This window comes from Pelodiscus sinensis, chromosome 1 (assembly GCF_052426305.1).
Source record: "Pelodiscus sinensis isolate ZL-2025 chromosome 1, ASM5242630v1, whole genome shotgun sequence".
Taxonomy (NCBI): Eukaryota; Metazoa; Chordata; order Testudines; family Trionychidae; genus Pelodiscus; species Pelodiscus sinensis.
Window position 1 is genome coordinate 211,970,637 of NC_143052.1, and position 21,250 is coordinate 211,991,886.

The following is a 21,250-nucleotide window of genomic DNA, read 5'->3' on the forward strand; positions in this document are numbered from 1 at the left end:
TTTGTCTGACTTCAAAGGGACTAGTCACATGATGCAGGAAAAAGCTGCAGGCAGTATACCAACATTATAACAATAACATGAGTTTTGTCTACTGCAAAATATCAACAAGCATCTTAGGAAATACTGCATAATTATTACAGCTCGATTTCTTGTTTCTCTCTTTAATGAAAACAGTTAGTTTATAAATGAAAACTTAACTTCTAATAAATGTTTTGGAAAGATTAAAAAATAGAAGAGGATCTTCTATAAACACAAAAATATGTGAAGTCTTCAGCAGAGAAGACCAGAAAAAAATTATTATATTTTATTTCTGTATTGCAGAGGTGGGGAACCTAAGGCCCAAGGACTGGATGCAGCCCCTGCCTTGCCTGGATCCAGACCCCAAGGTTCAGGGCTCTTCCCAGCCCCCCTAGCCCCATGATGGGACAGCAGAGCACACTAAAGCTACTATCTTGGGTTTCCCTAGGCTCTAGTGTATGACAGGAATATGGAGACTGCCTTTCTCCTTCTCAGTTGGGCATGTCAGTGAGGGTTTGTTTTGTTTTTGCTTCTCACTTGTGTATGGCCCCGACTGATTTTTCTCTGGGTCAGCGGCCCCCAATTCAAAAAAAGTTTCCCCACCCCTGCTGTATTGGGTATTTGATATTCTCTGAAACTATAAGACTCAATGATGCGCTGACAATTTTCAGGAAAATTAGTTTAGGAAAACAACTAACTTCCATTAACTTATATATTCCAGTGACCAATGTTCAGCTTAGTCTACAGGGCTGAATATGCATTGCCAGATATGAAAAGCTACTTCTGGATCCCCTAATATATAACTTAAGAATTTACAAAGTCTACAACACCCCCTTTGTCCAGCAAATATTTTGCCAAATATGGATTCATAAAAAGAAAAGAAGACTGGACCTTCAACTACACTTTTGTGGTTCTATTCCTAAATTATCAAGGTTGTATTATAACAAGATCATTTTAAAATTAGTGGTGTGGTAATAATTATTGCTACTCTAACAAGAAGAAAGTTTTCTAGTATCTGTCCAGTATAAGGCCAAAGTAGAATTCTGAAATTATACCATAGATAAAGAAATCTGGGTTTCCATCGTCCCCAACTGTAGAACAGACGGTTGAAGAGATTAGTTTGCCATCGTATATGAAAAGGAGAGATGCTCAGCCCATATGAAATCAGACAGTCTTCATAAGATGCTTTCAGAGAGCTAGATGACTGTAAGAAACAATGGAAATTAGTCTGACACACAGCTTTCTGGAAGATTTCATGTAATGATATCCAATAAAACAAAGAGAAGAGTAGTATATGGGAATATGTACATGCACATATAGCAACTTACATGAACTATGCTGAAAAAATTAAATAATAGGAACTATAAAACCTTATAATAGGAGTCTAATGTGTGACCCAAAGATTGACTTCTTCTACAAGAGAAATATATTATATTGCTTTTACTTACTTATCAAATATATTGTTGCACTCGGATGAATGTACTTAGTCACTCAACTGTCAAGCACACCTTAGGCTCTGCTCCTGTTAGCATACTAAAAAGTTGCAGTAGGGATGTGCAATTGGAAATATGTTGATTTGTCAAGTTGTAAAGCGAACTGTTTCTGAATAATTTTTTCAGTAATTTGTTTTATTATGTCTTCTGCCATTTCGTCAATTCTTCATCTTATTGTATCATTCGACTGTGGGATATTTTTAAGTTTGTCAACTTATATTTCACTAAACGTAATTTTTTCATAGCAGCACTAGATATACTGATACCTTCACATTTTCTTGTAACATATTCAATTGATTTATCTTTTAATATAGGATGCTATCTATTAAGGTGTCATTTCAACAGAGACTGTTTCATATAGCGGTTAGATAAAGTCTCACAGAAAATCACACAAAGTGGCAAAGGGTGTACACTTCTGTTTGTAGTAAACCTGAATTTAAGATATTCAGCATTGTAACTGCATGTTTTTCTTATCTCAGAAGAATTTCCACTTCCACCACTGGTGCGTGGTTTTTTCACTACAGGTTTTCCCACCTCAAATGTTTCTGACAGTTTCTGATCTTCCAAATCTGCAGTTTTATTTGGTTTATTTTCACAAGAAATCAGTCCATTTTAAACCCATTAGTTGTAATTATAAAAAACTAAACTAAAATTGTACTAATAGCAATTTCATCACTTACTTCAGATAGCAACAAGTGTATGTAATTTTTGGGTGTAACAAATACAAAAATAATAAAGCGCTATAAAACTTAAAACAAAAATTCCGTTTTCTCCAAATTTCAGTTGTGCTGACGTATCCCCCAGACTTCTCTCGAGTACCCCAAGGATACTTGTAACCAATGGTTGAGAAACACCGATCTAGACCACCAACCTCTGACAGATGGCTGTATACCCTTAAATATCCCCAATGATGGAGATTCCATAATTCCCCTTGGCAATTTATTCCATGCATCAATCACTGACAGTTGGTAAGTTTTTTTCCTAATGTCCAACCTAAATTCGCTACAATTTAACTCCTTTGCTTCTTGTCCTATCCTCAGGAAGTGACGTTTGTTTTTAAATCTGACCTGCCTTATTTCTGAGCAGACACTTGGAAGTCAAAAAATTCAAACCACCGGTTCCCATTTGTAAAAGGGAAACAATCAACGCCCGCCAGTTTTATTCAGGTGCCATAAACCCCCTCAACTCTGACCCCAGGAAAGGAACGGGCTGGGGACCCTGCCCTCGCACTGAGCCTCGGGCACCTCTGGGTCCCGAACCCTGGCTTAAAACCTGCCGCAGACAGCGAGGCGAGGCCTGGCACCAACGGACGCTGCGCGGGCAGCTCCTGCGGGGCCAGGCGCCGGACAAAAGCCTAAGCTACCGACCCCCCCTCCCCCCACGCCCGGGTCGGGGCACGTGGCAAAGCAGGGCAGCGCCGGGGGCAGAGTCCCACGACAGGTTCAGGGTTCGCGCCCGGGCAGGCCCGCCCCGCCCCTCGTTGCGGCCGCCGGCCGCACTGACCCCTCCCTCCCGCTGCAGCCGGGGGGCCCCGGGCCGGTTCTGTCCCCGCGGCCGGGGCGTCCTCACCTTCAGCAGCGTGTCCGCCAGGTAAATGACGCACCAGCCGCCCAGCACGCCCACCACCACCGGGATCGGGATCATTGCGGCACCGAGAGGTGGCGGCCACAGCGGTTCCCGCGCACAGTGATGCCCCCGGAACTAAACCTCTGTCGGAACCTTGCTCCAGCATTCCCATTTTCCGGTCGGACACTTCTGGGAGCGGACACGGAGAAACGGCACGGCCGAACGTGGAGAGGTTAGATTACGTCAATGCGTATCTAACCTCTTTTACCGCCCCCGGGCGATCCGCAGTGGCACATGATCGCTTGCGCGCATGTGCCTGGCGCTGCCGCCCGCGAGTTGCAACCTTTGAGTCTGCGCACGCGCGCTGAGCTTCCCGCGCTGCCCGCGGCGAATTTCAAGAAAGGGTGATGTGAGAAAAAGCGCTTTTTGAATTGTGCGCAGGCGCAGAGAACTGAGCGTTCCAGGCTTCTTGCGCAGCCGCAGAGTGTGGGTTGTGCGTAGGGCTGCGGATGCTTGGGCTCGCTAACGACGACCTGTCGTGTGACCTTGCCTCGCAGTGACGTTGGCCCTCACTGCTGTGCGCCCGGTCCCGTGCAGCTCCCCCTGCCGGGAGGGAGGGGAGTGGGGTTAGAACCCAGGCACAGCAGTCACAGGTGCCTGTGGTTGTCTGTAACATTGTCACACAGCAGAGGTGCTGGCCAAAAAGCCAGAGCCCAGCTTGAGCTGCCTGGGTTGAGTAATTCCAGCCCATGTTTTTGAGGACTCAGTTTTAAACTCCAGTCTCAGCCCCAGGGGTGTATCCCAGCATCTGCCTGTTGGGCCCTTTTCAGCTAAGCTACACTCTAATTTTAAAGAAATTAAGTTCCTATCACTGTTCTGTGCACAGAAAAGCTTTCCTATGTGATCTGATGGGCTACGTCTACACTGGCCCCTTTTCCAGAAGGGGCATGTAAATTTCACTAGTCGTCGTAGGGAAATCCGCGGGGGATATAAATATCCCCCGCGGCATTTAAATAAAAATGTCCGCCGCTTTTTTCCAGCTTTTAAAAAAGCCGGAAAAGAGCGTCTAGACTGGCCCCGATCCTCCGGAAAAAGTGCCCTTTTCCGGAGGCTCTTATTCCTACTTCAAAGTAGGAATAAGACCCTCCGGAAAAGGGCACTTTTTCCGGAGGATCGGGGCCAGTGTAGACGCTCTTTTCCGGCTTTTTTAAAAGCCGGAAAAAAGCGGCGGACATTTTTATTTAAATGCCGCGGGGGATATTTAAATCCCCCGCGGATTTCCCTACGACGACTAGTGAAATTTACATGCCCCTTCCGGAAAAGGGGCCAGTGTAGACGTAGCCTTACAGTGTTGCCTACTGGAGTGTGTAGAGGAGAGGCCCTCTTCTTTGGGATACAAATTCAGTTAGGTCTGAGAACCTACTTACAACTCAGGACATACCTGTATTTCAGGTAGTATGTAGAATGCATATATTGCACTCTCCCCCAGGATAGTACAAATAGCAGTGTCAACAGTAATGCATTGCTTAGGCAAGTAGACTATATAGGGAAAGATTCTGGTAAAGTCTCCAGTTGCTCCCTGTTCCTGGAATCTTTCGTTGCAGTGGGGAAAGGCTCCGGAAGGAGAACTTTTCCCTGCCACAGTTAAAGAGCGTGGCACTTGAAAACAAAGCCTTTTCCCACTGTTGTCTTCTTGACAGTTCCTTTCACACCACATTGTGGACTCAGCTTGCCTTTTATTACAATATTAAACTTAAAAACATAAAAAACAACAAATGGTCTGGTAGCCCTTTATAGACTAATAAAGCTGTGTGAGCGTGTCTACCAGCCAGTCAGTACACAATTATGCAGTGGGGTGGGGAGTGGGGGCAGGGCCGGGGTGTGATGGAATCCCTGGAGATGGATCCACCCATGCGCGGGACGGGCAGCACCCCAGGATCTGCATGCGCCTGGACCAGCCCCCCTCCCCACCAGGCGGTTCCATCCCATCCAGCCCTGTTCCTCCCAACCCCCTCCCAGCCAGCCCTGCTTCCTGGCAGCCGGTTCCCCCTCTCCACCCAGTGATCTCCCCGTCGAGCTCCGCTCCCCCTGACCCACTCCCGGCCAGCCCCACTTCCCACTGGTCGGTTCCTCCCTCCCAATCTCCCCTGGTCAGCTCTGCTCCCCCAGACCTCTTCCCGGCCAGCTCCACTCCCCTTAATCCCCTCCCAGCCACTCCTGCTTCCCGTGACCGGTTCCTCCCCTCCCCCCGATCTCCCCCAGCCAGCTCTACTCCCCTTCCGGCTGGTTCCCCCTCTCCCCCATCCCGTTCTGAGATGATGTTGTCTGGTATCTTTTTTTAAACCCATCTGGTAATCCTAACAGTGGCAGGCTATAGCTATTCTGTAGTTCACAGTATATTAAATTTCTGTGTATGTTCAGTTGAAAACTAGCTACACGTAGCAATGATGCAGCTTTAGTTATATTAATTGCACTCACATACAATGTTAAAAAGGAAAATTCTACTATCCTTATGCACAAAAATGCATTAACTATAAACCTAAATTATGTAGTCCCAGGCTAGTCTCTGAGAATACATTAATAAAATATATAGGATTATCTCCTCCAGTAAATAAGATCTGTGCCTGCTACTATTTGTTTGCAGGACTGGGTCTATAAAAGGCTTCTGTGAACAGTACTATAGTTTTAAGGCTCATTTTGCAAACGATAATATACTGTTTGTGAAAATGGCTTAGAACTCTGGCAGTAAAAGAATGTTCCTAAAACACACTTTGTACATCTCACAGACAGAAGTCTTAATAGAGACAAACGCACAAAATTGCTGGTTTCTTCAGAAGAGGGAGCTTCCTATAATGCAGAAGGTATTTGAGTGAATTGAACACTGAACCTGATTGCCCTCTTATTACTGTGATTTCAGTGAGTATTTTTAATATGACAAGAAGGCACAACTGAACCCTTTTTTGTCATAATATTGAGACTGTTCTAGAACAGTCATGGAAGCAAATGGTTGCATTTTATATTTTATTATTTCTATGCTAGAATTAAAAATGGTGTAATAGGATAGACATTGTCTATGTCTTGTGTTTGCAGACTTGCAGAGGAGGCAGGGGTTTGCATTCTGGCTTCTGTAAAGTATTTGGTCAGAACTCTTACAAAAATCAATTGTGTAATATGAAGTAAATGAATATGACATGGATCCTTACGGCAGAATTGAATGAAAAATTAGGTAGTAAAGATGAGAGAAAATCTTGAGCATTTCCTACTTTGACCACATCACCAATGGAGGGGTCTGCAACATCATCAACCAATGTGTTGGGTCATATGAAGATGTCCTGGTGACTATGAAGAAGTGCAAGCTGAAGCAGTACAACCACTATACAAGATCATCTGGCCTATTCATGATCATCCTCCCAGGAACAGTACAAAGGAAGAGAAGAAGAGTTAGACAAAATATGAGATGGATTGACACCACAAAAGAGTAGACAGAAACAGACTTCAAAGACTCAAGCATTGCCAAACAATCATCAGGGGAGGAGAAAAATTGTGGATTGTGCTCCTCAGTGATGGTGCCCCAATGCAGTTATGGGAGTGATGATGATGATGATGTATTTCTATAGCACCTACTAGCCCTAGGCATGAAGTTTAAAAAACTAGCTTGATTTTTATGCTGAATGACTATGACTTGTTTTATACAGACTGTCTTTAAAAGCCAGTTGTAAATTGCTGCTTCGGCGGAATGCAGCTGTGCTTGAGATATCAACTTTTCTGTGAGCAAAAAGCAAAGCTCACCCAATTCCTGTTTCTTTAGAATAGATTGAGGCTTTGGGCACAGATGAAGGTGTGATGGGTTCAGTCACAGAGATCCCCTTGAGACTATCACCTGATGTGCTGATCATACCATAGAGTAGGGCTACTCAACATGCAGCCCATGGACCGCCTTTTTGCGGCCCATGGAGCAGTTTGGGTTTATGCAGGGCTCAACATCCAGCCTATGGGTGGGATCCTTTGAACATTGCTTCCACTGGGAACACGCTCCACAACAGCAAGTCAATATAATGGTCTTCTGTAGGTATACATTTTAATATTTAAATTCCTGGACTGTCATTGCTCATTAAGAGTATGTCTACACTGCAACGCTATTCCGAAATAACTAGTGCTATTCTGAAATAACTTAGTCCATGTCTACACAGCAGGCAGTTATTTTGAAATCGTGTCAATACACTGTCAAGCTGAAGGACTTATTTCAACTCCTGTAATCCTCATTGTACGAGGAATAAGGAAAGTTAGAGGAAGAGTGCTCTATTTCGAAATAAGTGCTGTATAGATGCTCCCTATTTCTAAATAAGATATGCAATTGATGTAGCTCAATTTGCATTGCTTATTTAGGGTATGTCTGGACTACATCCCTCTTTCGAGAGATGTAAATTAGACATACCGAAACTGCAAATGAAGCCAGGATTTGAATTTCCCAGTAAACATGTTTATACTTCATATATCTAACTTTAAATACAGAAATGATATATGTCCAGAAATAAATTAGACACATTCAATAGATTACAAGCTTTCTAATGATAGATTACATGCAATATTTTGCATGAAGCATATTCATGTTACACATTCATATTATAGGCACATTTCCATAAAGAATATGGGAGTGCCACATTATAGTGGGGCTAGATGATCCTCTTTACCGTCTGTTGGAATATACCCAATTGTCAGTCAAGCCTTTATCTGTCCTGGAGTGGAATTCCAGAATTCTCCCATGCTCCAATTCCATCACAATTGGAGAGGCATATGGAAAAAGCAAAATGACTCCATGAATGCCACAGAAGCACATATCTGTCATTATTCAGGACTACTTAAGTTAGGGTACCTGTATTTCCATATGCTGAATACAGGACACCTGGTAAAAGTACTCATGTTTGAGTTCAGTAGCAATCAATCATACAAATATTCAAATTAACATTGAGTGGACTGAGACCCTGTTAAATAGAAATACATTGTAGTTAGATCCTTTTCATTTATCTTCTTATCTTTAAGATATTAGGGTTCACATGTGGGGGCTGCACTGATGGACCTGCAGGGGGAGTGGCCAGCACTTCACACTGCATCTTCACCCTGCCACCAGCCTTGCATACCCACCCCCATTATTAACCACTGACCCTCCCTCCCCCCACACTCACTGTTGGTGAGCAGGCGGTTGGCAAGCAGAGATCCAGCCTACAGCAGGACTTGTCAATGCTGGGGGATGGGCAGACAGAAAATAAGGGAGAGTATTCCTATTTTTAAGAAAGAATAGACAATTTTAGGGGGGTTTAAATAAGGGACTGTCATAATAATATTCATATATTACCATAAAAATGGGATGTCTGCTCACCCTAACCTAAACCTATGTGAAACTATACTTATGTTAGAGAGACTTTTAGCAAAAGCATAATAGCACTAATCAAAAATAATTGGGCATGTAAATACAAAATAGAACATAATACATGAATAAAAATAAAAACAAATTCACTCAGTGTCAGTGTCATAAGCAACTAACTTCTAAATAACAGATTTATCTTGAGATTAATTATCTACATCTCTAATGATTATTCATTTCAGCTTTGATCTATTATTGAATTGCCTAGGTTTATTATTCATATATTACCATAAATACAGATGAGGTTTTAAAAAAATAAGGCCTTCCCTTGATATACTTTTAGGCTACGTCTACACTGGCCCCTTTTCCGGAAGGGGCATGTAAATTTCACTAGTCGTCGTAGGGAAATCCGCGGGGGATTTAAATATCCCCCGCGGCATTTAAATAAAAATGTCCGCCGCTTTTTTCCGGCTTTTAAAAAAGCCGGAAAAGAGCGTCTAGACTGGCCCCGATCCTCCGGAAAAAGTGCCCTTTTCCGGAGGCTCTTATTCCTACTTCAAAGTAAGAATAAGAGCCTCCGGAAAAGGGCACTTTTTCTGGAGGATCGGGGCCAGTGTAGACGCTCTTTTCCGGCTTTTTTAAAAGCCGGAAAAAAGCGGCGGACATTTTTATTTAAATGCCGCGGGGGATATTTAAATCCCCCGCGGATTTCCCTACGACGACTAGTGAAATTTACATGCCCCTTCCGGAAAAGTGGCCAGTGTAGACGTAGCCTTACAGGCGAAGGTCCTGTTCCTATAATGAGTTTTGCACAAGTGATGAAGTGTACCTGACTTGAGCACTTTGCAGGCTCAAACAAAGTCAGCTGAAAACAACAGGAGGATATGACAAAACAAAGCTGAATTGGGCACAGAACGGTTTTACAGAGTAGAATGAAGATGATGCAATCAGGAGGTGACTTGGGCAAGTAAGTGCGTGATGCTTGAGGTCTGCAAAAGGAGTCTGGAGTTGATTGGAGCAAATATTGATTAGATTATTATTGCCATCTTTTAAAGAAGGGAGGTTTGATAAATGTCTTAAGAGGAGGGCAGAGTCACAGCATACCTTGTGACCTGATCCAATAAACACTTTAAACATATGAATAATCCCCTGGGACTTACAGTACATGCATAAATATTTGCAGGATCAGGGCTCAGGTAAGGGGGGTTTTCAGGAACAGGGAACTGCATGAACAAAGGCTTGTTTTGGGGGAATACAAAAGGGATAGCTAGATGAGCTGAATGAGGAGTGGGCAGGGAGCAAAAGGAAACAAGAACAGAGAGAGTAAGGAAATCAAGGCACAAGATGAACGCCACAGTGACCGGCACACTACAGAAAGGTATACAAGAGAGATTGATTTAGATAATAAAAGGAAGACTATCCACCATTTCACTTACCCTGCTTATATTGTAAATAAAAATGTCTTAATGTCTGAAAGATGTTCAAATAATAGAAGTTAAGCAGATATAGAATATTATGATGTTTTAAACTGATTTCTTAAAATAAATGTGGAGTATTTATGTTGCTACATAAAACTAAAGAGAAGATGTGACACAGTTTTGTGAGTTGAATTTCAGGTGTCAGGGTGAAAAACCTTTCTGGACTGATTTAAAGATAGTGTCAAAGTTTTTGCTTATGTTTCAGGTATCTGCTTACAAAAGTTAATATGGACACAAACAAACACCAGGAACTTTCTTGTTGGACTTTTCAAACAACTCAGTAAAATTGGTTTTTAAAATCTGTTTGAATTACATCTCAAATAGGCTAAATGACAGGCCTCAAAACATAACGCTAAATGGTGACATCATCATCATCTTCTTCAAGTGCAGATCCTGTATCTCAGTGGTTCTCAGCCAGGAGTCTGAGGTTCTCTGGGGGTCAAGAGCAGGTTTCAGGTGGTCTGCCAAGTAGAACCGGTGTTAGATTCATTGGGACACAAGGCAGAAAGCCTAAGCCCTGGCATACAGGGCTGAAGCCTTGAGGCCTGAGCCTCCCTCCCCCCACCAGCAGCTAAAATAGAAGCCTGAGCAACTTAGCTTCGTGCATAGGGCCTCCGGCAATTGCCCTACTTCATATCCCTTAACACTGTTCCTGGCTTTTATATACAGCAAACAGCTGTTGTGGCAGAAGTGGACCATAGAGAATTTTTTGCATGTTGGGGTGATCTCAAGGGGGACAAAACCAGCTAAGAATTCCTGCTGTATCTAGCAACCTGTCTGTCCTGAGAACTTAGACTATGCAGTCTCTCTGCCCCAGCTCTTGTTACCAATATTGTCTCATCATGATCCCTGTGCAGCTTCAATGTATTTCCTCCTTGAGCTCTAAGGCCTGAACCTGCTAAATTATTTTTTCAAAGGGCCATGTGGTAGGGTGTAGCTAGCATAACACACACACACACACACTATTGCTCTCAATCACATGAGAAATACACAGACCTTTACAAAAATAACAAACATATGTACTTCCCCTCCCTCTAATTCACCTTTCCCTTAGGTACCCTGAGGGTCTATGTTCAGGAAGGTAGGTTTCAAACTGTCTCATCAGGCAACTGTCTCATCAGGCTACTCAGCTTAAGCTGGTAAAAAGTGGCCAAAGAGCATAGGAATCAGTTCCTGTTCTTTTATAACCTTCCAGACCGTCATATGATCTCCTGGTCATTACCAGCAGGTGACCTTGTTGCCAGGTGATCTCTCCTCTGACTAACTAGTTCTGGTTAAAAGTCAGTCCATTTCAATGTATCCACCAACTGTTGTCAGCTACACTCTATTTCACATTGACATTTTAGTCTAACAGGAAGGCAAAGAGAATCCAATTAACCCACACACTCAAAATGGAATTTGTTGCTTGATTCATATAAACTTCATAATCTCACATGAAATTAATAAATTGTACAAACAGATTTTCAAATAGTCACACAGGTCTATTGGCTTTGAATTTTGAGGATTTTAGGGTGCATCGTCTCTGGGGAAAAAAGGTGTGTTCTTAACTCAAGTTTACCACTATGAGAGAAAGTCCTAATGAAAACAAGTTTGCAGTTTTCATGAGTCAGCAAGTTAGAGGATATGGAGCTAGTGTTTATATTTTATCCTCACTTGCTAATTTATGTGAAACCTACAAACTATCTTGTTTTCATTAGGATTTTATCTCGTGATAATTGCCATGTATTAGCTAACTCAGAGAAAGAGCACACCTTTTCCTTAGTGAAGGCAAGGCCTTAGTTCAAATTTTGCCATGGTAATATCTTGAATACCTATGCAACAAGTCCATCCTGTGTACAGGGACTGTGCCAATTAGCTATCTGCTTTAAATTCTGACCGTCAGTTGACATAATATTGACAGACATAACAAATAAAGTTAGTATAAATCTGTAGTTTTGAAATGTTGTTTTCATATCATGACAATCACTTTTCAAATAGCAACTTCAGCTCCTTGAAGAGAGCTGGCTTTTGAGAATTCAGCTGTACTTCAAAAGGTAGCACAACCAAATGTAGCTGAATGAAGCAGCTTAATATTTGCAGTTTCTTATTCAGGTTCTGTTATCTTTGGATAGGAAATATAGCCCATCTTTCAGTATACAGCCCATCCTCTCACATGATGTAAACTATGCCTAGTTTTTTAAAAAAATACCAGTATAAAACATTCTTAGGAAATTATGCTGATATTGAATCACTGGAGTGCTTTAAAGAAGATATTTATGGTACCAGCACATTGTTTTCAATGAGTATATGTATTTTAATCTCTTCACTACCCCTCTTCTTATGTTGTCAGTTTGGATGGCTATATTTTCCTTGGTTTGTGCTACAGCCTCATGGTTCAATTTATCAAAATATTTTTGGTGAGATTTTATTGCTGTGCACAAATAGTATGAGGCAACTGACCATATGACTTCTGTATATTATATCTGGTAAAGACTATTATATTCTAGGATTTATATGGGTTACCTTCATAATGTGGTTGTAAAAACCTAGTACAGGTATAAAATCTTGATAATAAAAACACAGCTATTAAAAGATGTTAGAAATTCAGGATTTAGAACAAGGTCATCTGGCAGTGTCTATTGAGACCATTCTCCTTAATACAAGGCTAATTATTTCTTTGTGGAACAGATTGTAACAATAATCACCAATTTTCAATTTGGAAAAAAACGGAGAGAGACAGAATGACATTTGTCAACTCAAAAAGGTATTTTCAACAATGAGTCATTAAGTGAATAATATTTTATGATTTCCATTTCATTAGTACATTAAACAGTGGCAATCATTATTTCCATATTATTGTATGTATTTCACTGTTGATATTACCCTCTACTATTATTTAATGTTTTGGCATAATTTCCAAGAACTCAGGAGAAAATGATTTTCCTGTCCTGTCCTGTCCTGTCCTGTCCTGTCCAGTTAAACATTTGTGAGGGGTGGGAAAACTGGAATACATGTCTTGTATGATTTACATGATGCATTGTTAAGTCATTTACTTTCTTCAAATGACATTTCTTTGACAGGCACAACTGAAGTCTGTCATTAACCTCTCCCTCCTCTCCCCTCCGATGTTACGTTCTCAAAGTCTCTTATGAAAAATAAATAGTCCTGGGATAAGAAGGAAAATCTTTTGGATCAGTAACTGGTTAAAAGATAGGAAGCAAAGATTAGGAATAAATGGTCAGTTTTCACAAAGGAGAGGGATCTTTGGAGGACATGTACTGGGACCTGTACTGTTCAACATGTTTATTAATGATCTGGAAAAGGGAGTGAAGTGGCAAAGTTGGCAGATGATACAAAATTTTTCAAGATAGTTATACCAAAGCAGACTGCGAGGAGTTACAAGAGATATGACAAAACTGGATTACTGGACAATAAAATGATAGAGGAAACTTAATGTTGACAAGTGCAAAATAATGAACATTGGAAAATATAATCCCAATTATATATACAAAATGATGGATTCTAAATCAATTAACTGTTTCTGCTCAAGAAAGCAATCTTGGAGTACCATGAATAGTTCTCTGGAAACTTCCATTCAGTGTGCAGCAGTAGTCAAAAAGGCTAACTGTAAGTAAGAAATTAGTAAGAAAAGGATAGAAAGAAGACAGACCATATCATAATGCCACTATATCAATTCATAGTGCAGACATACCTTGAATTTTGTGCAGTTTTTGTCATCCCATCTATTAAAAAAAGCATCTATACAATCTTGTTCTTTGCTGGAAGAAGTGAAAAATGTTGTTTATCTTTTCACACAATACAAAAAGCATGGCTCACCTGATGAAATTAATAGGCAGAAGGTTTAATAGAAACAAGGATTTTTTCATGAAATGCACACTCAACCTATGGAACTCATTGCCATGGGATGGGATGATAGTAAAAAGTATAGCAATGTTCATGAAATAATTGAATGAGTTTATAGAGGAAAGGTTCATCAATGACTGTTAACCAGGATGATTGGGGACAGAACCACATGCTTGAAGCAACTCTAAATCTCTGATTTCCAACAGCTGGAAGGTTGAAAACAGGGATGAAACATTCTAAAATTGCCCTATTTTGTACATTCCCCTGAATCTCTGGTAGAGGCCACTGTCAGAGATATGATACTGGGTAAGATGGATCATGGTCTGATCCAGTATGGCAGCTCTTATGTTTTGTTTTCCTTCGGATCATTAGCAACTTGTTAAATTAGCAACTACACATACACGAGAGATGCATGTACATGTTAGCATACACCCGTAGCATAAATCTGTGGCTGTACTCTTCAAAGCGATTGCAAAACTGGCACTTTCTTACACGAGTCTGCTGTGACATTCTCTGTCTTCAGTGACAAACTGTACTTTTAATGATTTTTACTCCTTTTATCTCAATGCACTTAACACAGCTAGAACCTGAACTTGATTCTTCTTCCTTCTTGTACATCAATAGGTTTGTTTAGTAAATTCTCATTTATTAGTAATGTACAAATCTATTGAAGGAAATAGGTCTATATCGGTGTCACTCCAAGCATAATCTGAAGAAAATGGAATTGAAGAGGTGTAAGAAAAGGTTTCATTTGGACAGTAGAGCCTTTATTTCTGGTGATGACATAGCACTGCTTGACTTTCCTATCTTAGGAGGATATGTAGCACATATGCTGTAGTATCAAATAAAAATAAATAAAAGTACAGGGCTGGCAGTTAGAAAGTAATCTTTTTACCTGTAAACTGAATGCATTTAATATGGAAATAATTAAAGCAATTAATGTGGATAGCCCACAGTGCAAATTTTAAAGAGCAACTTCACAGAGTAAAGCTACATTTAAAACAGTATCAATCCCCTACCAACCATAAGCTATGAGTTAATAATATATTGAAAAAACTCCACTTCTGGATAAAGCCATTTTTTTTATCAGAGCACTAAACCATGGATCTGAAGCCATAGCTGTGAAGTTTTACATTTTATAAGTTTAAAAAAAATCACCTGTCCTCAAAAATATTTTAGCTCATTCTAACAATAGAACTAAAGCCAAGTGGCAACAACTTTAAATAAGTATACTGGAATATTAACTGTTGTATTGAAATTTCAGATGGCTTTTTCTTTTTATTTGGCTGAGTTATTTTTAAAATTACAAATCAAACTGTGAACTGTTTATAAATGTCTCTATAGTCCAAATTAAGTTTGAAAATTGTTAATCTCCACAATTTTTACACTCTAAAAACTACCCATTTCTACATTCCAGTGAGGCAATTGCATGTGCAAATGGACATATGCACTGAGCATTTTGTGTACCTAGCACGCACTAGAGACCAACTGATAATTCATTTCCCATAGGCTGCCAAATGAAAAGGAAGAGCCTGCTGAAATTGCAATAAAACATATAATATTTCAGTATAGTTAAGGTAAAAAAGTGCTTTGAATCTGTTTTTAAATTGGTTTGTGCAGTACCAGTCATTAGTGCTACTGCAGCCACATAGGTGTATATTTTTAACTAACTGGATGCATAACTATTAATTCTTGTGAGCTTCTTCTGTGATATCTTCTGCAAATTATGTAATGAGTTAATTTATATATTTTCAGATCATTTGCATGTGACTATGAACTTCAGCTTAGGCTCAATGCATTCAGTCCCAAGCAGTGGTAGGTTCAGACAGAGTTGCACAAATCTAGGGAGCTGTGATGGGGAAGGAGGGCGAAGCCATTTCATCCCAGTGTATTCTGTCAGCAGCAGCACAACCTGACACAATACTGCAAATGATGGCATTGCTGCTGCCGCAGCTGTCTTTAGTTTCTGCTGTCTTTTCATCATTGGTGTCTTTGGTCAGACATGGTGGGCACTGCTGAAGCAGAAATAACGGGAGAAGAAGAATGTCAGTTCCCGCGAGGTCCCGATGAACTGGAGGCTGCAGTCGTGTGAGTGTAAATATAGGGGTGATGTCACACAAGTGTGATATCTTTCTTGTGCTTCATACGTGATCTGCACTAATGGGAAAATTTGCGCTTTGGTGAAAATCACAACTGTGAGGCTAGACCAATCTGAGTTCTCATGAAAGAGGATCAAGATATGTCTAATGTACATGCCTAGGAGAGGAATTAAGGATAATTGCTCACATCAGTACCCTGTCATGAAATAGTACAAAGAAAGTGGACTTATTGTATTAGTCACAATGATTGCTCCCATTTGTACTACCTAAGTATTTCTTAACCTAGATCCCTAACATTTAACAAATATTTGTTAAAGCCAACACTTTCAGAAGGATCCATTAATTTTGTGTGCTTCTGTTTTTGAGGACTCACCTGGTGGCTGAGTTTCAGAGTTTCTCTGGACTTGCAGTTTCCTGTGATTTCAGACCCAAAAATTAAGGCAAACAAAATTAGTGAACACCTAAGAAGTGTATATACATGGCTGAAAAATGTACAGTATGCTTTTGTAATCAGTCCTTGGTTTGGTGCAGAGATAAAGAGATAACCTTGAGTAAGCGATGCCTGAAACAGAATAGGGAAAGTTTAAGGATATGCCCTGCCTTCTATCCTTTGTGTGCTTTGCTCCTGTGAACACCCAAAAACTACAGTGTGCGTGGCAGCAAAAATGACCCAAAGGTGTGTTCCATTAACTGCTATTACTTGACACTTGAACCCTGGTTTTAAGAGTTCAAGTGTCGCAGAGGGAATGAAGTTACATGATGTATCAAAATCTATATTTAGGGAGAACAACTCCAAGCTATGACAGGAATTTGCTTTTACACTTAGCTTCTAAACTCAGTTCCACTCCAACTCTGAGCAGCTCCCAGTACCATACAGGCAGAAAGCACTCTAGCTATTTCAGACACATTTAAAGGATCACAGTCAAGATCTCAGCTCACTGAAGAAGGTGTCTCTTTCAGCATCGAAAAGAAGTGTATATACTCACTTGACGGTTTGGAACTTTTATTATATAAATAAATAAGTAAGCTAAGCTGAAGGTATCATTTGCAAACTTGAAAGGTTCTGTGAAGTGTCTGAAGTCGCTGTTTATTTTAACATTTTGTGCAGCACATGAATGTGTTTAGTGCAGATTGTTTTTGCTACTGCTATGTAAACTACGGAGATCTTAAAAGATTTAAAACAGAAAGCTGCTTTAATACTTGGTGACATCATAAGCAAATCTATGTACAGTAGCAGCATGTATACTGTACCAATATATGTTTATTTTTTTCTAAAAAATTCTTGCAGTTGGTAAAAAAATGTTTGGGATAGGGGGAGTGGGTACGGTGGAAAGGTAAGTTTTCTCCACTGTAACTGTAGCACCAAACAGTAGTGGAGGAAGAAACAATTGTGTTATCAAAAACATTATGTATAATTGTACTTGCCTGCAGAATGTAGTCAGTTTGAGTCTGGCAAAGTGGGGTTTTCTCCTTTTCCTCAGTACCAGTTTGGTGTCACAGTGGTGTAGTTCCTGTAAGTCTTTTATAAGAAAACACACGGCAGCTTTCTGGCCAAAACACCTTTGGTGTTTGATTTCATGAGTACAGCAGGAGGTAAGAGGACAGCATTCAGTGTTTGGGTCCCCCCTCTAATGTGCAGTAAGATTATAAAAGATGGACATTATGACAGTGCCGCGTGTATCTCAACTATATTTAAAGCAAATTGAATAAGAAATTAGTTTGTCCACATAGCTGCACCTCTTTCTACACCTCTCTCAGGAATTATTTTTAGCTGAAGTAGAGAAAATAATTGTTTTTTAAACTCATTTACAAATACTGCTGATTCCTTCCTATCAAATATTCCTGTTCATGAGTGATTTCGCTACAAAGTAAAAAAGTTTGCATTGGAAGTCAGACATTAAATAGTAACAAACTGAAATAAGAATGTAATTGCTTTCAAAGTTTTGCCTTCACATTCAGGCCATAAAAGGTAAAAGGTAAGTTGTGGGGAAGTCAAAGAGGCTTGAGAACAAGGCTGTGTGTATGTCAGACAATTTGCCTGGCAAAAGGGTTTAAACTCTTAGCTGATAATCAATCTGAGCTGTGATTTGTTCATGTTTGCAAATCTGCTCAAAAAGCCAGAAATAAAAGAATGTGGTAACGCAGTATTTTGCTGAATATCTTTCAGATATACATGGCAAAACAAAAGTATTTATATGTATTAATCCATGGCAGTCAAGTTTTATTTCTATACATTTCACGGTTAGTAAATATGCTAAAAGTGAATTGAGAGAGAGTAGAAGGGGAGGGAATGCAGCCAGAGAAGGTTGTCTATTTTTACTCATCAGTGCGCTGTTGTCCTGATTTCTCTGGCAATAACGAGGGCAGCATGAACTGGAAGGAAAAAATCACCTCCTCCTCCAAAAGCAATCCTACACAATTGTATCATACATCTCTCTTTAGGAACCAGTGTCTGATTGCAATCAGTTTCAACACAGGTTTCTTAGGAACTCACAGCATATTACAAAACATAAGATGGCTTGGTTTAGAGAAAGACATTCTAAGTAAAGATTTAATCTAATTCCTAACCCATCCATGTTTAAGTATACCCAAAGGCTGAGGGAAGTGTATATCAGCTGTTTCTCGTGAGATGGGGGAGCATGTTGCCATACGCTGGAAGTCTTCACTGTAATTTCATTGCTGCTGTGGTTTAAAGCAGTCCTATAGTATTTTAAAATGTGCATGTGTGTTAATTTCCTTTGCCTCTGTTTTCATTTTAAATTGTGATTAGAAAGGGGGAAAGATCAGAGCATAAATTAATTACACCTTTTTATATTATAAACCATAATCAGATCTTTCTAACGGTTCGTAGTTTTTTATAATCCTTGAAATGCAATCACTGAATACTAACATTGTGCATCAATATAGACTTTCTGTCAGTCATCTGAAAAAATAATTATTTTCTATGCACAGTAGCAACTTTAAAAAATGAATGCAAGGGTGGAAACCTGGGAGTTTTGCCATTGACTTCAGTGACCCAGTATTTCACCACGAAAGTCAGTCTAATAGACAACACGATGCACACCAAAGTTGTTTAAACTGTCTGGTTTTAGGCTATCACAGTGCAAAAAGCACCTGGAACTGTATAATTTATATGATGGGATTTTTGGACCCAAAATCCTTAAACAGGCCTACCCAAACTGAAAACAGAGCCCTCACAAAAAACAGTAAAAAGCCAAGGGCAAAATTCAATCCAATGAGTTTGCCTGAGTGAAACTGAGGGTAGAATTTGATTCTCGTTTTCTTTATTGATCTTATTGACTTGAGAGTCAGTAGAACTGAGCTACTGACCTCGTGTAAATTTGTATATTAAGTCAGTATCAGTTTTTCCATGTTTATCTGAATGATCTCCATTCTTAATTCTTAAGAATTAATAACTTAATTCTGTCTCAAGCTATTGCTGAAAAAACTCACTAAATATACATCTTTGAAGGAAAAGTCCTCTGTGTCTTTAAGATTTCCAAGAAGGACTTTGAAAAAAATAGATACCATTAAATTATAGTATATGTACAAATGGATTTGGGAGATTTTTAAGGCTTTGGGAGTCAGGAATTGGGCACATTTTTATTTGTTAAATGCGCATTCTTCAGGATTACATTTTCATTTGCAAAGGCCAGGTTCAGACTCAGGGATTCAGTAACCTCTACTTACGAGGTAACATAACACTCCCTTGTTTGCCCCAAACTTCTTCCTTTTGCTACTGCTCATTCTAGGATGTCCTTAATGTCTTAGGAATTTCTGATTCCCCTCACTATTTTTTTTCATGTGAAAGCAGTATCACCATTTCTGGCTATGAAAGATTAACTAAGGAAGCTCAGGTGTTCTCATTCCCTCAGGTATTAGAAGTGAGTATCTAAGCAACTCTGAAACTGAGACTCTGAGAGTAGAAGGGCTGATGAAATGGATGCCTGTCAAGAAGCAGCATGGGTTAAGTTCTAGTTTATCAAGCTGTGCTATCGGAATGTCAGAGCCTGTAACGGTTTCTCATTTTGCTTGCAGGGATAAGGCACTCTCCTGAGAATGTCAAAACAGCCAGTTTCAAATGTCAGATCCATTCAGGTAAGAGCTAGTACTTATATTTCTAATATCAGGAAATAAAAACATCTCTATATCAATTGCTTGACAATCTACATTTTGTTTATAATGAACAACACAAAAGTATTAGCCAGGGATTATTTTAAAATAATACAAGTTTAGTCTTGAAAGAACATAAAAATGTTGTCCTGAAGAATTGCTGCTGATTTAAAAGTGAAAAAAGATCACAGATTTTATTTTAAAACAATAGCCCTTCCCATGATAAATAATGTCTGTTGATGGCTTCACTAAACACACCAGGAGAATCCAGAGAATTACCATGTATACAGCCAATATGTTTTCTGGGTCCCAAAGAATGGCTGTGCCAGAAAATACAGGATCATATTAAAATTTAAACTGATAAAATCTTTTAATAGAGAATATTTAAAATTATAGAACTCATACATTGTTGAATATACATTTTAAATATCCCAGCCTTGTCAGTTCATGTTAATCAAAAGTGATATTATTGTGATGTTGAACCCCCACATTCTTTATGGAAAAATGCTTATGAATAGGAATATGCTTAACTTGACCATGCTTTATGCAAACAACTGCTTGTAATAATTGGAATGCTTATAATCCCCTGCACGTGTATATTATGTTTGTGTGCGTGTATCATTTCTGTATTTTAAATTAGAAATATAAACCTATTTACTGATCTAGACCTGCTAAGTAAGGACCATTAGTGGTACTCAAGGAACTTAATGGCCCAGTGATCGGGACAATGAGCTGTGAATAATCTTGCTTCTCCTCTGAGCCTGGTCCTACAAAGATATGTGCCCAGGGCAGCTGATGCTGGAAACCATTTTGGATACTGTTCTTTTCCACTCAACGTGAGAAAAGTTTGAACTGAACACAAAGGATTCCCACTTTGAGCAAAAACTGTATAAAGGCATAAAACCAAACAATAGGGGGCTGCCAGATACCAAGAGACTCCTGGTTACCATCTAAGATGACTGCTGGAAACATCTAAGACTGAACTGGGGGAAGTAGTGGGCCCAAAGTGTGGAGGCTTCCCAGCTTGTGAGACAAGCAATTAAAACTACTGTTACAGTAAGAAATTGCAAGTAATACGTTTTTTGGTGTATTAAGATTAGCTGGCATGTTTTGTTTTATTTTGCCTAGTAACTTACTTTGATCTGTCTGTTATCACTTGCAACCATTACCTTTTTTATATTTAATAAAATCACTTTTGTTTATTAATAAGCCCAATGTAAATAATCGTTACCGGAGTTGGGGAGCAACAGCTGTACATATTGCTCTGTCATTGATAGA

The 21,250-nt window shown here is 39.8% G+C and overlaps 2 protein-coding genes and 1 long non-coding RNA gene across 9 annotated transcripts in view; 1 reads left to right on the forward strand and 2 right to left on the reverse strand.

The window, feature by feature from the left end:
• MBTPS2 (membrane bound transcription factor peptidase, site 2) overlaps positions 1-3,219 on the reverse strand; it is a 45,456-nt gene extending 42,237 nt beyond the window's left edge. The window contains exons 1-2 of one of the 3 annotated variants that reach the window (XM_006128756.5): positions 3,081-3,219; positions 1,074-1,222 (exon numbers count right to left, since the gene is read on the reverse strand). In XM_006128756.5, the coding sequence (XP_006128818.2) occupies positions 1,074-1,222; positions 3,081-3,155 (224 nt within the window). In that variant the 5' untranslated portion in view covers positions 3,156-3,219. Of the gene's footprint in view, positions 1-1,073; positions 1,223-1,466; positions 2,149-2,191; positions 2,971-3,080 lie in introns of those variants that run through there. The other 2 variants (XM_006128758.5, XM_025187583.3) reach the window with 2 other exon arrangements.
• Positions 3,220-3,226: 7 nt separating this feature from the next.
• Positions 3,227-21,250, forward strand: part of SMPX (small muscle protein X-linked) — an 80,596-nt gene continuing 62,572 nt past the window's right edge. For 2 of the 5 annotated variants that reach the window (XM_006128754.5, XM_075913332.2), the window contains exons 1-2: positions 16,715-16,851; positions 19,898-19,957. In XM_006128754.5, the coding sequence (XP_006128816.2) occupies positions 19,919-19,957 (39 nt within the window). In that variant the 5' untranslated portion in view covers positions 16,715-16,851; positions 19,898-19,918. Of the gene's footprint in view, positions 3,310-16,714; positions 16,882-19,897; positions 19,958-21,250 lie in introns of those variants that run through there. The other 3 variants (XM_089774847.1, XM_006128755.5, XM_089774843.1) reach the window with 3 other exon arrangements.
• LOC142823069 (uncharacterized) lies at positions 9,184-16,660 on the reverse strand. The gene is made up of 3 exons (XR_012898430.2): positions 16,233-16,660; positions 13,609-13,675; positions 9,184-10,378 (listed from the first exon to the last, which is right to left on the reverse strand). It is a non-coding gene; the product is annotated as an uncharacterized LOC142823069 (long non-coding RNA).